The following is a 17,555-nucleotide window of genomic DNA, read 5'->3' as shown; positions in this document are numbered from 1 at the left end:
GGGCGGGGCAGGCCTGGTCGAGGGTCCGGTGCAGGGACGGGTGCCAAGACTCCAGGCCGCGTCTGCCGCTCTGTTCTCTTTTTTTGCATCTGCCCGCGATCTCCTCCTAGACCTTTCTGCGAGTGCGAGCCAACCGGCAGACCCGACTGAATGGTGAGTCCTGCCCGGCCCCTCCCTCCGCCCCACCCCCGGCCTCCTCCCTCTCTCACTGCCTGCAGCTCCTGGCTTGCCTGGGTCTCTTCGACATTGGGGCCCATTGGCGTCTTCGCAGTCACAGCGCTTGAGTACGTGCAAGCCAAAGCTGCCACTCTCAGTTTCCCCGTCTGTCTAATGGAGATATGGTTCCTAGCTTTTGTCCAAGCCTCTCCAAAGGCCTCGAAGAACCCTGGGGGGCAATAAGTGCCGGAGAATGAGGAACAAGCTACACAATTCCACTCGGGAGCTCAGCTTTGAATTTGCAAACTGCTGGGACCTCACTATACAAGTCGGCAGGGCGCTGAGAATGTTTTTCTTCCAGTTTTTAATCAGTGCCCAGTAGTGTGAATACAGCCTCTCTGCTGAGGCTTGACAATGCAGTGAGATCTGGAGTTCCCACGGCAACAGGAACTAACTCATCCCAGGGCTCTTTGAGTTATCAGTCGGCCCATATTTCACAAAGGTGATCAGCATGGGCTCAACAGCTCTTAGAGGCCTTTTCTAAAAGCAGGCCGCGTATGCACTACTTGGCACCCCGCCCCCCCCCCTTTGGATTCAAACCTCTGGAGCATTCCTGTTTGCTTGACACAATGGAGCGATCCTAGTTTTTTTGTACCGGCTGGGGTGTGGTATCTGAGAGTTGGCTGTAAGAGGTTTAGGGTCTTTTGGCCACCTGATAAGTGAGTGATGCCATGGAGTTCAAGATCCCCAGTTCTTACCACTTGGTTTCTACTGCCAGGCCTAGCTCCAGTCTGAAAAAGGAAGAATATTCATGATGGACTGGCAACATGATAAGCACCATTCTAACAAAACCTCGAAGAGGACAGTGTTACACACCTTTTGTAAAAAAATGAAAACCTAGGCTCTGAGAGGTGACAGTTGTTTAAAGTCACACTGCTGGGATGTATCTGAGCCATGATTGAACTAAAGTTTGTTTCCCACCAAAGCCAGTGCTTTTCCAACATTGCCATGTTACCTGCTTGGCAAATACTTTGACTCTTCTTACTCATAGGTGTCCTCTGGGTAGAGAACAAAACTTTCCCTATCACACTGTAATAAGCTTAGTTCAGAACTTAGAAGATGAAGGCAAAGGGAAAAGCCACACCTGACATATCTGAGAATGTCCAGATGAAGTCCAGTCCATCAGGTGCTTTCCTGGGACTACAAGGGATCATCTACTGCCCTGGGCAAGGAGAGCAGCCAGTATCATGCACTCCTTGGCCTTTCTATGAGATTCATTTCCTTATTCAGTCACTGAACAGTGTCTGTTATCAGCCCCTTACCCAGGGAAGCACTTCCTCAAGCTTTAGGCAGGGTAGGTGAGGAAACTGTTGGTATACTGCTCCATAGTAGGTTTCTAGAACTCTTAGGGTCCTTTGCTTGATGCCTTTCTAATATCTCATCCCTTTTCCATCCCAGCATTGGCTCTGTCAAGTCTGCTTGAACCTGAGATTCCAAGGGTTAGGGCAGCCAAATTAAAGGTATCAGGATCTTTGTCCTCAAAACCAGGAGGGGCACCAGAGCATAGTCATGTCTCCTGTAATGAAAACACAGGAAATTGAAGAAATGGGCTGGGCTGCAGACCAAGATTTCTCAAACCCCATACTAAGTTCTGGTGGGCGGTGGCTCCCCTTTTGGTTTGGGTCTTTCTAGGACCACTCTGTTTTGGAGTTGGAGTAGCTCCCTGCCTCAGACCCACAACAGACAGCAATTGGGGCCCTAACATACTCACTGGGATCAATCTTTGTTGACACTGCTCAGTCAGGGGGCCCCTTGGAACAGAAGAGCTTTCTAGGCTGTGAAGTCAATCCTGGTTTCCTATCTTGCCTTTGCTATTTTTTAGCTACTTGGACAAGTGCCTTGATCTCTCTAAGCTTCAGGTTTCTTCATCTGTTAAAATTGGATAATACAACCTAAAATAAATGAGCTATCTTGTGTAAGGTACTTGGCTCTGAGCCTGACACAATAGAAACTCTAAATTGTAACATCAACTCTCACCTGTGTTCCTCTCCCTAGCCTGCATTCATGAGCTTCCTTATCAGGGTCAGTTTCCATGAGAAAGTTCTTCCTAACCAGGCTTAGTGCTCAGCCTGTAATCCCGTGCTTTGGGAGGCTGAGGTGAGTGGATTGCCCGAGCCTGCGGGTTCGAGACCCGCCTGGGCAACTTGGTGAGACTTCATCTCTACAATAAATCATAAAATTAGCCGGGCGTGGTAGCGCGCACCTGTAATTCCAGCTACTTGGAAGGCTAAGGCGGAAGGATCCCTGGAGCCCAGCAGGTTGAGGCTGCAGTGGCCGGGAGCGGCCACTGTACTCCAGTCTGGGTGACAGAGTGAGGCTCCAACCCAAAAAAAAAGAACGTTCTTCCTGTCCTTGCAGTGGGGAACCTTTCCCTCCTTGGGTGGCTCCTCCCTCTCCTCCATTCCCCACCCCTCAAATCAATCTGGCCCAGAGTAGCCAACAGATCCTGCTGTTGCATGGGGAGGGACTAAGGAAACAGAGTCCCTTGTTTTGACCCTTTCCTGCTTTGGTGACAGGAGGGCTGCATAGAGGGATTAGTGAACTAATTAGAAATGATTGCATCTCTCAGCATTAATTAGCAATGCTGTGGGCTTACAGCGTGCACTTTGGAACTGAGCCCCCTGCGGGACAACATGGCAGGCAGCCCTCTGCCTCCAGGGCCTACCAACCCCTCTGCACTGATTAGAAATGATGGAAAAGGTTTGGGTAGACACAATAAGGGCTGTCCTCTCAAGGTACCCTGAGCCCTCTGACCTGGCTGTCCAAGGTCTGACCCATACTCTTATGACTGGGCCTCAGTCTCTTCTCCTGTAAAATGGGACCAGTGGACTTCAGAGAAATTCTTCCTGGGGAGATTCTAGGTAAGATACTAGGAGCTGTATCCCAGGGCTCTTAGCCGAGGAACAAAAGGGGTTTTCGCTGATCAGTGACACCAAAAGAGCTCTTGTCTTATAGCCTTTTGGAGAAATACCTAGCATCGTAGAGTGTCTTTGCCCATTGGGGTTTGTTTGTTTTTGAGTCAGAGTCTCACTCTGTCACCAGGATGGAGTGCAGTGGCCCAATCATGGCTCACCACAGCCTCAACCTCCTGGGCTCAGGCAGTCCTTCCACTTAGCCTCCTGAGTAGCTATAGCTGGGACTACAGATGCACGCCACCATTCCTGGTTAGTTTTTTTTTTTTTCTTTGTAGAGGCAGGGTCTCACTATGTTACTCAGGATGGTCTCAAACTCCTGGGCTCAAGCAGTCCTCTCTCTTCAGCCTCCCAAAGTGCTGGGATTACAGGTGTGAGCTACCAGACTTGGCCTGGACTCTTTTTTTTTTTTAATTTTTAATTTTTGAGTTGGAGTCTCACTCCATCACCCGAGCCGGAGTGCAGTGGCGTGCTCACAACCACCCCAACTTCGACCTGCTGGGCTCCGGTGATCCTTCAGCCTCAGCCTCCCAAGTAGCCAGAACTATAGGCACGTGTTACCACCTGGCTAACTTTTTTTTTTTTTTTTTTGTAGAGATGAGGTCTGGCCAAGTTGCAAGTTGCCCAGGCTGGTCTCAAACCTGCAGGTTCAGGCAATCCACTCATCTCTACCTCCCCAGGTGCTGGGATTACAGGCTGAACCACTGAGCCCGACCATGGCCTGGACTCTTATTGAGCACTGCAGATAGAAGGTGTGGGTTGACTTATACCAATTGTGCTCAAAAAGTAGACACTTCCCTGGTTTAGAACCAGTCTCCTCTCCAGGTGCTCTTGGCAAAGCCCAGTCCCCAGAGGAACAGGAGGTACTCTGAGATGAAGGCCAAATCATGAACTGCACAAAAGGGCTAATGGCTGGCCAGAGGTCAGAATGTGTCAGTCTGCTGGGATCCTGGGAGTTCCATTGACCATCTGCCTGTTCTGTGCTTTGTTTTCGGTTTCTCCATGCAGCTCGGATTGGGAAAATGAAACGGAGGAAGCAAGATGAAGGGCAGGTATGTCCCCTGTGCAACCGCCCCCTGGCAGGATCGGAGCAGGAGATGAGTAGGCATGTGGAGCATTGCCTTTCTAAGGTAGAGGGGCCATCGCCACCCACCTTCCTTCCCACCCCACCCCCCGTCTTCCCCCATGCTAGCTGCTGACTACACCTAAATCGTGGGCTCTTGGGGTCTCTGTGCGGTCTCTGCAGCTTCTTGTCCTCTGTTCTCTGCTCTCTTCCTTTGCTTTCACTCCCACTCCCTCCTTGGGCTCCCGTGGAAAACTACTGGGAAAAGGCCCGGGTCTTTGACCTCTAGATTGGTTTGCTTCAAAGGAGCCCTAGAGCTGGGGACCCATCTGGCACACCACAGCTGGGGCTAGGGGTGTGCCTGCCTTGCAGAGTATGGGGAACAAGTAGGGATGGCCTGGGCCCAGCATGATCCTGCTCTGCTCTTCACAGAGGGAAGGCTCCTGCATGGCTGAGGATGATGCCGTGGACATCGAGCATGAAAACAGCAACCGCTTTGAGGAGTATGAGTGGTGTGGGCAGAAGCGGATACGGGCCACCACTCTCCTGGAAGGTGGCTTCCGAGGTACAAGCAGCTGACACCTAGGCAGTGGCATTCCAGTGCTAGGCCTCTGCTGGGTATCCATCTGTTGGGAGCCAAGAGGCCAAAGCTGGTGACTGGTCATCCATTCCACCACGTGGAACTGCTGCTGGTGGGGCTCCTTTGTGACCATGCTGCCTGCCTGTGATGTGCATATTAAAATGGATGTATTTGGGTGGGGAAATGGAATTGTGAGGCTGCAAGCTAGGAGTGACGAGGGGGGCTCTCAGCCTCGGGTGATGCATTGAAGGTGACAGCCAAGCCGCGTTAGTACCTGCATAAAATATTAAAGGGACGGTTATGCATTTATCACTCCATCCCTCTTAAGGCTGATAAATGAGAATCCAGCAACCTGCTGTACACCTCCAGCATTGGGGGCCCTGAGGGCTTCCAGGCAAACACATTGGATTTTCCTCCTCCTCCTCCTCCTCCTCAGCCCTATGTCAGGAAAATCAGTTACAGAGGAGAGAGTGAGTTATGGTAAAATTTGACCTCCCCTGAGCTTCATTGGTGAATCTAATTTTAGCTCTGATCCCATCCTTTCTCCCTGGGCGCCCTCTGCCCTGAAGCAAGAGGGGCTTGGCCCAGCTGCTCCCTGCTTCCCTTGGGCTCTCCCCAGTTGCTGCAGAGGCGTGTGTAGGGCCCTACCCCTCTCCAGTGCCCACCTGGCTCCTTGGAAGGGCATGACTTGGCATCTCCCACCAGATCAGACAACAGAATTGGTTAGATGCCCAGGGTCTGTGTCCTCTTATCATGCACCCCAGTCTTGGGCAGGGGAAAGGAGGAGCTGTCTGCTTCCTGGTTCTAGCTCTTCTCTCTTTCTGTACAGGAGCACAGCTGGCACTGCAGCTTGTGGTCATTAAGTGAGCCAATCTGCTTCCCGTCTGCCTCTCGTTCTCTGGGCAACACCCTTGGGAGTACCACTGTGTATAGTCCCTGGGGAATCTTACAGCAGCTGGGAAGAGGCTCTCTGCCTCTGTGGTTCTGTGCTACCTGGGCTGGTATTGAGAAGTCTCCATGGTACCATCCAAGGCAGCCTGACTCCATGAAGTGACTGAGAGCCCAGATGGGACATTATGTTGCCAGGCTTCTCTCACGTTGCCAAGCATTTGGGGACAAGCCAAAACATAAATCAGGAAGGTTACTTGGATCAAACCATTTCCCTGAGCCTGGGCTGGAGAGTGTTAATTTGCCCTTTCACTCTGATCCTGTACTGGAGCGTTAGGGTTTCTGAAGTCCTGGAAGAGTGAGCAGCAGAGCTCATGATCCTCCCCTGTCCCATGAATCATACACATGGGTGTCTGGTGGCAGCTCATGCAGAGTCAGTTCCAAGGTGCTTCTTGGGGTTAGCTCTGTTGGCAGCTGCTGCTGTTCACATCCTCCATTGCTGTGGCAACTTCTTAGGTTTCTTGGCACACAACTGGACTTGATGGCTTCTGGGCAGCAGGTAGGGCTTCTGGGGAATAAAGCTGTGTAGGGTCTGCCGATTTGACAGAGTATTTCCTCTGCGCTGGGATGCACTTGCAGAGCAGCGTGAGGGGCGCTTAGGCCCTGGGCGGGTATCAGTTTTCCCTGAGTGTTTACACTGTGAGGTTGTTCCTTTCAAGAATTCCTGAGGGGAGTTCAAAGGGGGCTTTTCTTTGAGCGATTTGGAGAGCGAGAATGAGAGTGAGACTTGAAGAGGGAATGGGACCGGAGGTGCCTTTATCTGCAGAGAATTGCTCCAGCTTCCTGATAGAAGCTGCTGCTGCCTCTTAAACAGCTTAGTGCAGTCAAAAGACAGGCAGACTTGAAAGGCTGTTTTACAGTGAGATCAGCGGGGGCCACAAGGTAGAGAGCGTGGCACAGTGGAGCAGAGGAGGCTGAGGCTCCTCGGTGGGGGGGGGCTATCAAAGGGAGGCCCTGGCTGGTCCTGACTGCCTGTGCCCCTAAAACCCTGTCTGCAAAAGCTGACCATCTGTCAGCCTACCCTCCCTGGCCAGGACCGATAGGCCTCAACTCGTGGGGGGTTGGGTGTGGCCCCGCCAGGCGGACTGGTGTCAGTGCAGCGCATTGATCGCCCGCCGGGCGGGCTGGGCCGCAAGCCGGGCAGCGCGTGCTTAATGTGATTGAAAGGCAGTTAAAATGGCGGTGACCTTTTCAGGAGGAATTAGATTGCCTGCCAAGACCGGTTAGAGGGAGTGATAACGCCAGCTGAAGAAGCTGCCCAGCCGACTTCAGAGAGAGGGAGGCAGAGGCAGGATGAGCAGGCGAGTGGTTAGGCCCATTTAAACTGCACTGTGCGTGCTGACAGAACAGAGATTGCTGTCCTTGTTAGATATGAAAGAAGTAAAGAATTGCAGATAAGTTTCTGTATCCGATCACCCTCATCCCTCCTCCCATACTAGAACCCCTTCATCATCCTCAGCAAAGCTTCCCATCAGGCCCACTGGGAACTGGTCTGATGGATCAGATCGATTACTTTGAATGTGATCTGCTGTGGGAGGCAGTGAACAAGCAAGAGTTTTGGTGAAGACGTGACTGAGGGGAACAGGCCTTAAAGATTGGGACCTGTGGTTACTGAGGGGAAGGCTTGGGTATCTTAGGCCTAGGACTGCCTGGAATTGGTATTTCAGGATAAAATAAAGAACTAGACAGAACAGGTAAGCACTGAGATAAGTCCAAGTGGAAAAAGAGTTTTGAGAAGACTAAAGGAAATAGGTAAAGATTTCAAGAGTAAGTTGGGAGAAATGTTTGCTATCTAGAGGCACTCTGAGCTTCCCAGTTCTAGGAGAAATACTTAAGCTGTTGATTGTCCTTTCAGAACCGTAGATTTTCTTTTTTTTTTTTTTGAGTTGGAGTCTCACTCTGTCACCCAGACCGGAGTGCAGTGACCACTCCCAGCCACTGCAGCCTCGACCTGCTGAGCTCTGGCGATCCTTCCACCTCAGCCTTCCAAGTAGCTGGAACTACAGGCGTGCGCTACCACACCCAGCTAATTTTTGATTTATTATAGAACTGAGGTCTCGCCAAGTTGTCCAGGCAGGTCTCCAATCCACGGGCTCAGGCAATCCACTCACCTCAGCCTCCCAAAACACTGGGATTACAGGCTGAGCCACCGAGCCTGGCCTGGAACCATAGATTTTCTAACTTGCTACTGCTGTTTGCATAAGAGGCAGCACACAGAGCCTAATATTTCACCATTGTTCCCTAAAAGACATCAGCAGTTAAAAGAAAAAGATGCTCTTCTGAGGTACTGTGCCAGTTCTGGGCAGAACAAGGGGCTTCTAGACTAGAGAAGCAGGCCACAGGGAAAATCTAATTATACAGCCTTTGAGACAGACTTTCCTCTACCTGTAGGCAAAGGAGATACGTGATAAATGCGCCATGCCTTTCCTCTTATTTCCTACATCCAGTTCCTGGAACCTAGAAGAGATCTATGGTGGTTAATCTTGATCTCTCTCCTGTGCTGGTTGCTAGTGAGAGTTAACCCAGCTGGATCTGGGGAACCCAGAGCTCATCATATCTGGAAGGGCAGGCTGGAGAGAGGACATGGGAATGATTGGTTTCATGTACGATGCAATGATGTGGGTACAACAAGAGTGGTGAGATGAAGGAATTTCCCAGGAGACTGGACAGGAAATGGAAGGTGTCTGCTGCAGTATCTTTGAGCCCTAGAGGTAAATGCATTGCTGGACTCTAGCATGAAGCCCCTTGGAGTCCAACAGGTGGATTAGGTTAGGGAGAAGAAGGATGCCCAGATCCTGGCCTAAGGACTACATCTTTCTTGAGTTCCTGTCTTAGATTTAGGCTGGTGGGTCCAAGTAGACTGGGATGAGAAATCATGGAGCAAACAGTCAGTGCACCTTTGGCATAAATCTATTAACCAGCAGTTTCTTGATAAAATTTCAGCACCAGGTTATGGGACAAGGGGCCAAGAGGTGTGTTGAGTCTAAGGGCATGGGCATATAGGCCTTGCCCTAGTTGCTGCCTCCTTTGGCATGTTGGTTCTCAAAATATGGAGTTCCAGATGCTAAACACATCCCCCAGTGTAGCTCTGCTCCTGGTCCAGCCAGTGACAGGTGTTGAAACAGCACACTGCCAGAGGCAGTCTTGGAGTGGAGAGGGTTAGGACTGCTGCCTTCCAACTCCCACCACCTTCAGTCATCACTGTCGCCTGCTGGGAGGGGTGAGGAGAGGTGGCAAGGAGCAAGGCACCTTCTGTCCCCTGTGGCAACTGACGGGATTTCATCGCCTTTTGGAACACAATTGTTAAGCTGGGACAGAGAGAGTGCAGGCAGAAGGAGCAAGTATCAATGGTTTTAAACGGCGTCTGTCTCTGTGCGTCTCTACTGACGTGAGGCAGTGAAACGCGTTATCGAGGAGGCCCGGAAAGTGGCTAAGTGCGTTTGACACACGCCAACTCCCTGCCTCCACACTGGATAATTGCATTGTCAACTGTTCAGCGAGGTGGCAGGTGACACTGCAGGCCGATTGATTGTCCCGCATCGCAGCTCCCCAGACTGTCAGCTCCCCAATCGATGGCGTTTACACAAGACACCGTAACTGCATCTGTAACTAATTCCAGTGTAAAACTCTCCGGAAGCTGCTACCCCTGCTCTCGCATTGGAGAGCACAGGCCTCTGGAGGGCCCCAAGACTTTCCTTCCTCCCTAGACTCTGGTTTTGTTGGGAGCAGCAGGTGAGGAAATCAATGACTCCTTTTTTGTGGTTTCAAGTTCCAGGACGTTACTGCCCCCAGTAAACGGGCATCTCCAGTTTCTCAATCGATCATCTGATCAATTGATTAAATTAACACTGATTTTTTTTTTTGCCTCCCCTTCTCAGTGACCCAGGAAGAAATGAGTTTATGTGAAAAGGGAAGTTTTTATAAAATTTAGATTTGCGTATCATTTCTGCATTTAACCCTCTCCCTCTCTGTTGTTAAGTACTCATTGGGAGGAGCGGGATTTTTTTTGCACTGTCCACACCCCCAGGACTAGGCAACTCTGGTACCTACCCTGCTGGGCATCACTGACCTTCAGACTTAGTTTGCCTTTGGGTGGGGGCCCAGCCCTTTATGCCACTTTAAGATAAGGCAGAACCATAGCTAGGGGACCACCCTGGTGACTAAAGGGTACTCTTGGCCATCATGGGGGTCCTAGGGGCTGAGTTCCTTCCCTAGATAGCAGCAGCAGGAGTGGCAGCTTGCCTGTTCTCCCTGGAGCTACATGGAAGAGAAGTCGGAGACTTGGAAAGGCGCTCTCTGTGCCATCTTGCCTCTGAGTACTGGCTTGGGATATTCCAGCAGCTGAGAACATAAAACGACAGTGGAGCCTCCTTCTCCAAGCGGGAGGGGAGGGCAAGCTGGCGGGGGCGCTGTCTGCGTAAAACGGCTTTATGGCCGTTTCTTTTTATTATGATTCTGCCAGAAGTCAGCAAGTGACATTTCATTAAGAAAATAAAGTTTAATGTGCTGGGAAAGAGGTTGAAGCAGGCTGGGGCAGTACAGGAGTGAGATTGGCAGCAGCAGCCTATTCTCAACACCTGTAGGGGTAGGTAGAGGTTCCCAGCATCTATCTCAGGTGGGGTATGGGGTCAGGGTCAGGGTCAGGGTCAGAGTAAATGCCTCAGACCAGAGACAGAGGCCTTTTCCATGGCAAACAAGGTATGTGTCGTGCTGTACATCCTGCCTGACTGGTCAGAGGAAACGAAGGCTGCAGCCTGGTAGCTGAGGTCTGATAGAGAGGGTTGTGTCCTAAGGCCACCAGCTAACCAGGACCTAATAGAACCAAATTGTTAGTGTTTAACCAGTACTGCTAAGGTATGCTGTGTGGCACCTGCCATGGGCCTTGCCAGCTCTGCTGGATGACGCTGAGATCACAACAGTGAGTCAGACTTGGAGGGACAGTTGACTGTGTGGTAATAACAACGGTCTTGGAGTTGCACAGGAGTCTAGTTGGATGTTAAGGAAGGGACACCTGTGGGAGTACCTAGGGACGTCTCGTCTACCACTCAGAACACCTTGAGGATAGGGATCAGATCTTGAAACTCTGTGTTCTCAACACCAAGCCAGAAAGAGGGTAAACTCAATAACGTTGAAAGAATGGTGTTGAGAATGGTGAGAATTCCTTCCTTCAGCAAGGATTTGTAGAGCAGCTGCTTTGTGTAGACACTGTAAGTTAATGGGAATAGGCATGATGAAGCTGAGTCAGACTTGCCAAATAAGCAGGTATTTGTATCATAGACCAGGAGGGAAAAGGTTCTAGGCAGAGAAAGCAGGAAGTATAGAGGCATGGGGTTGAGAAAGCATATAGGGCTTGGGAAGCCCCAGTAGCTGGGTTCACTGGGGTACGAGTCCTGAGCCAGGCATGGCAGGCAATGAAACTCAAGAGGAAAGGACTTCAGCTACAACGGCTTTATATGTTGAGAAGTTGGGACTTTCCTGGCAGCTTTGGGGTTCCCTGTTTTCTCTGCTTTGCCATGGGAGCCATATTGGTTTGAGAGTGATGCCAGGGTGCTCTGCTTTCCTTTTGCCTACCTACATATCCCAGGTTTCTCTCTGGTGTGCATGCCTTTCCTACAAGGCATGGCTGGGCAAGGCCTGGCTGAGCAGAGGATTTGAGGCTGGCTGCTGAGCTGCATGTACTTGGGGGAGGGAGGCTGGCAGGGCTCGGGGGGCGCAGGCTGTAAGTGAACCTGATAGCTACATTCTGATTGATGGCGGAGTTTGTCTCCCAAACTGTCAGAGGGTTTATAGAGGTGCCACTCACCCACAAGGTGGGAATTGCTTGTCAGGACACCTGGCCGTGAGCAGGAGACAGAGCTGTAACTTGGTGTTTTCTCAGCTTAATGGCCCTGCTGCTGACCTGCCTGCTGCCTCAAGTATGTCGGTGCTTCAGGGTGGAGGGCAAATGAGAACTGTCAGGGAGGGGTGGAGCCTAGGCAGTGCCCAGCCTCATTCTTTCTCTGGTGCTTCTTGCCTCTGGGATGGATGGTATCTTGTGAAATCAGAGGCCAGAGGGATAGAAGGGAGAAGAAGAATAAGGAAGAAGGTGTTTTTCAGGGCATGAAAGATGGAGAGCATCCACATAGAGTGAATAGCACGAGCAAAGTTCCTAAGAGCAGGATTTACAGGGTATGTGTGGGGTGCAGTGAGCTACCTTCTTGTTCATATGCATAGGGTTTATGGAGTGAAGTGAGAAGATAGTGAGGGTGAAGTAGTTGGACCCAGGTCTTCATGGATCTGGCTAAGGAGCCTGGTCTTGGTTGTGCGTATGGTGGGAAGTCATAGACAGTTTTGGAGCAGGAGGAAAAGGGCTCCGAACTGTATGATAAGCAGGATGAGGGAATGAACAAGGGGTTTGAGGACCCCTTTCAAGACGTACCCAGAATATAAGGACCAGAGTGGAAACAGTATAAGGACTAGAGTGGAAGTATAAGGCCAGAGTGAAGTATAATAAACATCAGAGTAGAAAGAATAATTCTGAAAGCATCAGACAACTCTGAGAGTCTTCTTCACTTCTTGAAGGATTTCCTTGCTGATCCCATTCACCGGAGTCCATCGTTTTCTTTTGTCCCTGGCAAGGCTGCTGTGCAGGCTAGTGGGGTGTGGCCTGAGACCCACTAGGAGGAGGTGGGTGACTGGGAGGACCAGCTATGTGGACCCTGACCCTTGGTAATCAGGAACACTAGTCCTGGAAGTCAGAAAGATCATCCGGCAGGTGAGCAGTCCTGGTGTAGCCTCAGCAACTCACCTCTCCACTCCCCACTAGCCAAGAGTCTGCCCATTGACTGTGCCAGATGCACCTCAAAAGTGTCAGCCGCCTCTCTGGCCCTTCTTCATGGACTGCTTTGAGAAGCAGGTGTGCATGCCTTTCCTACCTCGTCTGTCCCTTCTTAATCCCTTTATAACTGCACTTGTCCAGGAATCCAGGCTGAGTGAGGTTGGGATGAATAATTAATGTCAGGCGCTTCAGACACCAAATATTTGAACAGCTGCCTGGTGTTTTTGCTGGCAAGGACCTAGCGGCCAAAATTGGCATGTTGGCTGGGGGTCCCACTCTATGGCTCTGATTGACCTTAGCCAGCCTGTTCTCCCCTCTGATGGACTTGTCAGGCTGGATTATGGGACATAAAGGAGGGCCAAGTCCTCCCCTGTGAAATTCCTAGACCTGAATATTTCTGCCCTCTTCCTGTTCTTCCTAGACCTGGAAGACAGGTGGATAGCAAGCCTGGGTCTGGGTGTCTTCTGTGTGTGAATGGGCTAGTCTATGAGCAGAGACCACTTGGAGCAGCATGCAGTGGAAGAGAAGGATGACGTTTGCAAAGGTGAAAGCAGAGTCAGGGGCACTGAAGTATTTGGCTCTACATATCCCAGGCCCAGGTTTCTCTCTAGACCTTATCTGGCCCCAAAACCTGACCCCTACCTCAAGGCAGCAGGAGGGACACTCCTGGCCGTAGTCTTGTTGGCCCCTGGCCATTCTCACACCCTCCTTCCCACAGGATCTGGCTTCGTCATGTGCAGCGGCAAAGAGAACCCGGACAGTGATGCTGACTTGGATGTGGATGGGGATGACACTCTGGAGTATGGGAAGCCACAGTATCCTTGGGGCACTGTGGGGCAAGTTGGGGCTAGTGGGGCAGGCCACAGGGAGTAAGAAAAGTAGCTAGCACCTCTGTTACTTGCCCACACTACCCACCTGAGCCAGAGTCTCACCTTTGGCCAGGAGAGCCCTCCTGACAAGTCAACCTTCATGGCCTACTGCAAACTAGGATCCATTGTCCTTGACCACCACACCAGATACACGGAAGCTGACGTCATCCCCTGCACTGGCGAGGAGCCTGGTGAAGCCAAGGAAAGAGAGGCACTCCGGGGCGCAGTTCTAAAGCAAGTGTGGGCACAGGTTTGGGAGGGTGGAATAGAGGATACAAAGCCCAGAGGCAAGGGTCAATCCAGTACAGACCTCAGGGCTGTCCTGACTGCCTTCAGGCCTCATTTTGTTCTTTCTCTTTCCTTTCCTCCAGTGGCGGCCCTCCCAGCACACGTATCACACCCGAGTTTTCTAAATGGGCCAGTGACGGTAAGTACTGACCCATGTTAGGAGTAATGGAGGAGAGGGGGTATCCCTGGATGGTAGTGACTGACTCAAGCCCAACCCCTCACCTGTGCTGCCCAGTCTGGCTGGAGTGTGAGTTGCCCTTCTGTCCCAGCAGAGATGCCATCCACCAGCAATGGCGAAAGCAGCAAGCAGGAAGCCATGCAGAAGACCTGCAAGAATAGTGACATTGAGAAGTGAGTGTGGTTGGCCAGGAGGGGGGTCCCCTGGGATAGCAGTTCAGTGGGAGGCAGGGGGCCCTTTGCTAGCAGCAAGGCCTGCTGCCAGGGCTTCTGTGCCCTGGGCACACGGCCGGCAGTAGAGCCCAGCTGGTGCTAAGCGTGACTCTGTGAATTGATCACTGGGCCACAGCCCCGGGAGCCTTGGCGGAGGGACGAACAGTCCGCCTGCCTGCCTGCCCACTGCGGCAGCCTCCACCCGGGGAATGTGATGTATGGCCGCCCAGCCCAGCCGGCGCACTTGATTCATCTCCAGTTTCTGTTTCTTAATCGGGAGCTAAATTGGTTTCATTTTTCTTGTCCCGGGTGGCGCTCACAGTGGGTTTTAGGCAGGAGCATCGGATCTCATCACTTCTGGTAGGAATTTTTGGCCTGAGTTCTCTGACAGGGGCAAGGGGGATCCATTAGCACTTCACCCAGACCTGGGCAGTCCTTGGGCCCGGATCCCCAGGAGCCACAAGGATTTGATATCAGCTGGGCATCTCACTGCCTTTCCAGAAGCCCAGCAAGGCCCGCTCTAGCCTAGGAGGTGACATTGTTCAGTCTAAAGTGCCTGGAGCTGTTACTGTTGGCCATTGCCTAACTCCTGCATCCACTAGCCCTCCTTCTGGCTGGAGGCTAGGTTGCCTGGGGTTAAAAGGCAGCCTCTTCATTCCAGTACCAGTGTTCCATCTTGCCTTCTGCCAGGAGAGTGGATTGCAGGCCAGTGCAGGGCTGGGTCGGTGGCCCAGGGTCACCTCCCATTTGTTTCCCTCCATTTTGTGTTGTCATAAATTCATTCCAGCCCGTTGTGGTTGATCAGTTTATCTCGGCCGGGGCCGCGAGTGCTGCTGGCATGATGTATGGGCCGCGGCGCAGGGCCCGGCTGCCCATGAATCACCGCAGCTGCTCCGTGTCAGCGCCGGAGCGGGCCGCACGGGTTCGGCGCAACCAGCTTGTGGGGGGGGTGGAATGACGTATGGATGTTTATTTAATAATTCTCTCCTACTCCAGCTGAGCGGGGCGGGCGGGGTTGTAGGGGGCGCCCGCCCTCGTCTGGAGGGGCTGCTCATAAATCAGAAAGACAAGATCATTAATCAGGGATGGCGCCCGAGGGGGAGGTAGGGGGCCAGAGCTAGTGGCCATCCATGAAGGCACTACCCACCCAAGGCTGGGGAAGTCAGGATTCCTATCCCACCTGTGTGAGCACAGCCACCAGTAGGCGGGGATCTCTGGGATGAAGTGGGGATTGGCTCAGTCGTGTGCAAGGATCTCCATTGGGTCTGGTTCTGCTGAGATTGGGGCCCTTCAGTCCCATGACCTCGCTTTCTCATTCCTACCCTAGATCTGTTTCACAACCCAGGGAAAGGGAAAGGCAGGATGTCATTGCTTCCTCCAGGTTTCTCTCCACCCTATGCCCTGGAGGGGTTCAGAAATAGCTCACAACCAGCCTGGGTCAGGGGTTGGAGGATTTGCTATTTCACCAGAGCAAAGATAAGAGGCCAGGTTGTGTTGAGTACATCCAGGATAGGTGGGCTTTGGAGTTGGTTATTGGCACTCAGTGTGGCCTTGTAGCTCTTGGAGATGGAGTGGAAAATGGCTTCTTTCTCTCCTGGTCCCATCTGTTTGTACCTTTCCAGCTCTAGTTCATTCTCTGATTTGGGAGTTAGTTCTGGGGTAGGCTGCCACCAGCTGCAGGCCTTAGTTTCCCCATCTTTGAAATAACCGTGTAGGACAAGGCAAATTCCCAGCCTTGTCCTTGGAGAGGAAGGGAGTGCAGCTACCCATTCTTATCTCCTTGTCAAGAATTTACCAGCAATTCAGATGGGGATGGCACATATGGCCTTGGGCAAAATGCCAGGGAAGGAACCAGCTGTTCAGGTGCTTGTGAGGAGGCAGGGGTGATAAAAGCTTCTAGAGCCAGAAGGGTAAATTGAAGCTTCCAGGGAATCAGCCAGTACCAGAAGGAATGGAGTCAGAGCCTTTCTCAGCATTCTTGGTGAGAGGCAGAGAGAATCACAGACCTATGGGGTGATGGATCTAGAGCATCCCTGTATAGTCACTTTCTGTGTTGCTTCTAGCACCCTAAAAGAAAAAGGCCAGAGACTGAAGTTTGTTGTTACCCATGGAATGCTACCATCATCCTCCCTTCCTATCCCCCATCACCACTGTATCCAGCAATGACAGACCACCTGTAAACTTTTGAGCTTTCTGAGCTGATTGCCTTGCCTAAGCTGCAGAGCAGCTCCGCAGATGTTCCTTGCCCACACCACACCTCACTTATGAGTCCACTTGCTCCCCCACCTCAGTCCAGTCTTTGCTTCCTGACTGAGTGCATCTTTGAAACCTTAGTTCTTCTGTGCACCCCGTCAGCATTCTCAACAGCTACCCATCGCCCGTGTGGTACTCTTCAGTACTGGTTTTGGCATTTGAGGTCCTCCGGCACACAATCCCCTTTCCCACTTCAGTGAGCCTTCCAGCCAGAGCAGGTTCTTAGGCCTCTTGGCCCTTATTTCTACTGTTCTCTTGGTCCAGATACCCATCTCCTCTTGAGTATAGCCAGTGTAGATTAATGGCTAGTCTCATAGTTATCAGTTGATCAGACAGACTCAGTCTGCCAGGTGGTAGTCCCATCTCCCAGTCTGTGGGAACTTTGGGCAAGCGACTTAATCTTTCTGTGCTTTAGTTTTTTCATGTAGAATCTTCTCATGGGGTTTTTGTGAGGTGTAAATAAGACAATAATTATTAGTCCATCAGTACAATCCCTGGCATTTAGTAAGTACTTAATAAATTTTGACTATTTTATTTGTATTATTATTATTATTCCCTAAGGCCCATCTCCAGCACCTACTCTGCCAGGAAGCATTCTTCTCCCTCTGTGAGCTCCCCTGGCTTCTGTTCACTTGTTTTAGAAGGAGTAGGAGGGATCCTTGAGATAGTCCTAGCTATTTCCCATTCAGCAGTGCAGCCCAAAGAGTCCTGGAAACATTGTAGGGACCTTCTGATGCAGGGCATGGACCACAAGCTGAGGACTCAGGGCATCAGAGGTCCCTAGGAAGAAATAACAAGGAACCCTTGAGAGAGGCCAGGCCTGTGGCAAGGAGACCTAGATTACATGGGGACTCATCCAGTCCCTATGTCTCACCCTTTCCCTGCGGGTTGGATGGACTCTTTCTTCAGCAGGTATTAACTCATGCTCACATGCCTGAAGTGGTGCTAACAGTAAATATTGGGGGAGTGAGCAGCCTCCCCTTGGGGAGCTCATACTCGGAACTTTATACTGCTGTGGCAAAGTTCAGCACAGGGAACCGCAAGCTACCAGTGGTGGTGCTGGCCGAGAGGGCTAGAAAGGGGTTCTGGGAGGAGGTGATAACCGGGTATGAATGATGAAGCAGAGCTAGTGAGTTGGGAGGCGAGGGGATCCAGAAGAAACAGTGCAGGGGCCAAGGGAGTGAAAGAGGTGCCATGTGTGGCGACACTTAGGAGTTTC

At 51.6% G+C, this 17,555-nt stretch overlaps 1 protein-coding gene across 3 annotated transcripts in view; it reads left to right on the top strand.

The window, feature by feature from the left end:
• Positions 1-17,555, top strand: part of RNF220 (ring finger protein 220) — a 250,936-nt gene that overhangs the window by 230,749 nt on the left and 2,632 nt on the right. For 2 of the 3 annotated variants that reach the window (XM_008067663.2, XM_008067664.2), the window contains exons 6-12: positions 111-153; positions 4,137-4,180; positions 4,624-4,756; positions 13,255-13,351; positions 13,553-13,639; positions 13,777-13,832; positions 13,966-14,044. In XM_008067663.2, coding sequence (XP_008065854.1) covers positions 111-153; positions 4,137-4,180; positions 4,624-4,756; positions 13,255-13,351; positions 13,553-13,639; positions 13,777-13,832; positions 13,966-14,044 — 539 coding nt within the window. Of the gene's footprint in view, positions 1-110; positions 154-4,136; positions 4,259-4,623; positions 4,757-13,254; positions 13,352-13,552; positions 13,640-13,776; positions 13,833-13,965; positions 14,045-17,555 lie in introns of all 3 variants that reach the window. The other variant, XM_021717408.1, reaches the window with a different exon arrangement.

This window comes from Carlito syrichta, unplaced genomic scaffold (assembly GCF_000164805.1).
Source record: "Carlito syrichta isolate Samal-C Ts95f unplaced genomic scaffold, Tarsius_syrichta-2.0.1 Scaffold309730, whole genome shotgun sequence".
NCBI classification, from domain to species: domain Eukaryota; kingdom Metazoa; phylum Chordata; class Mammalia; order Primates; family Tarsiidae; genus Carlito; species Carlito syrichta.
This window is presented reverse-complemented; position numbering and strand designations above follow the sequence as displayed.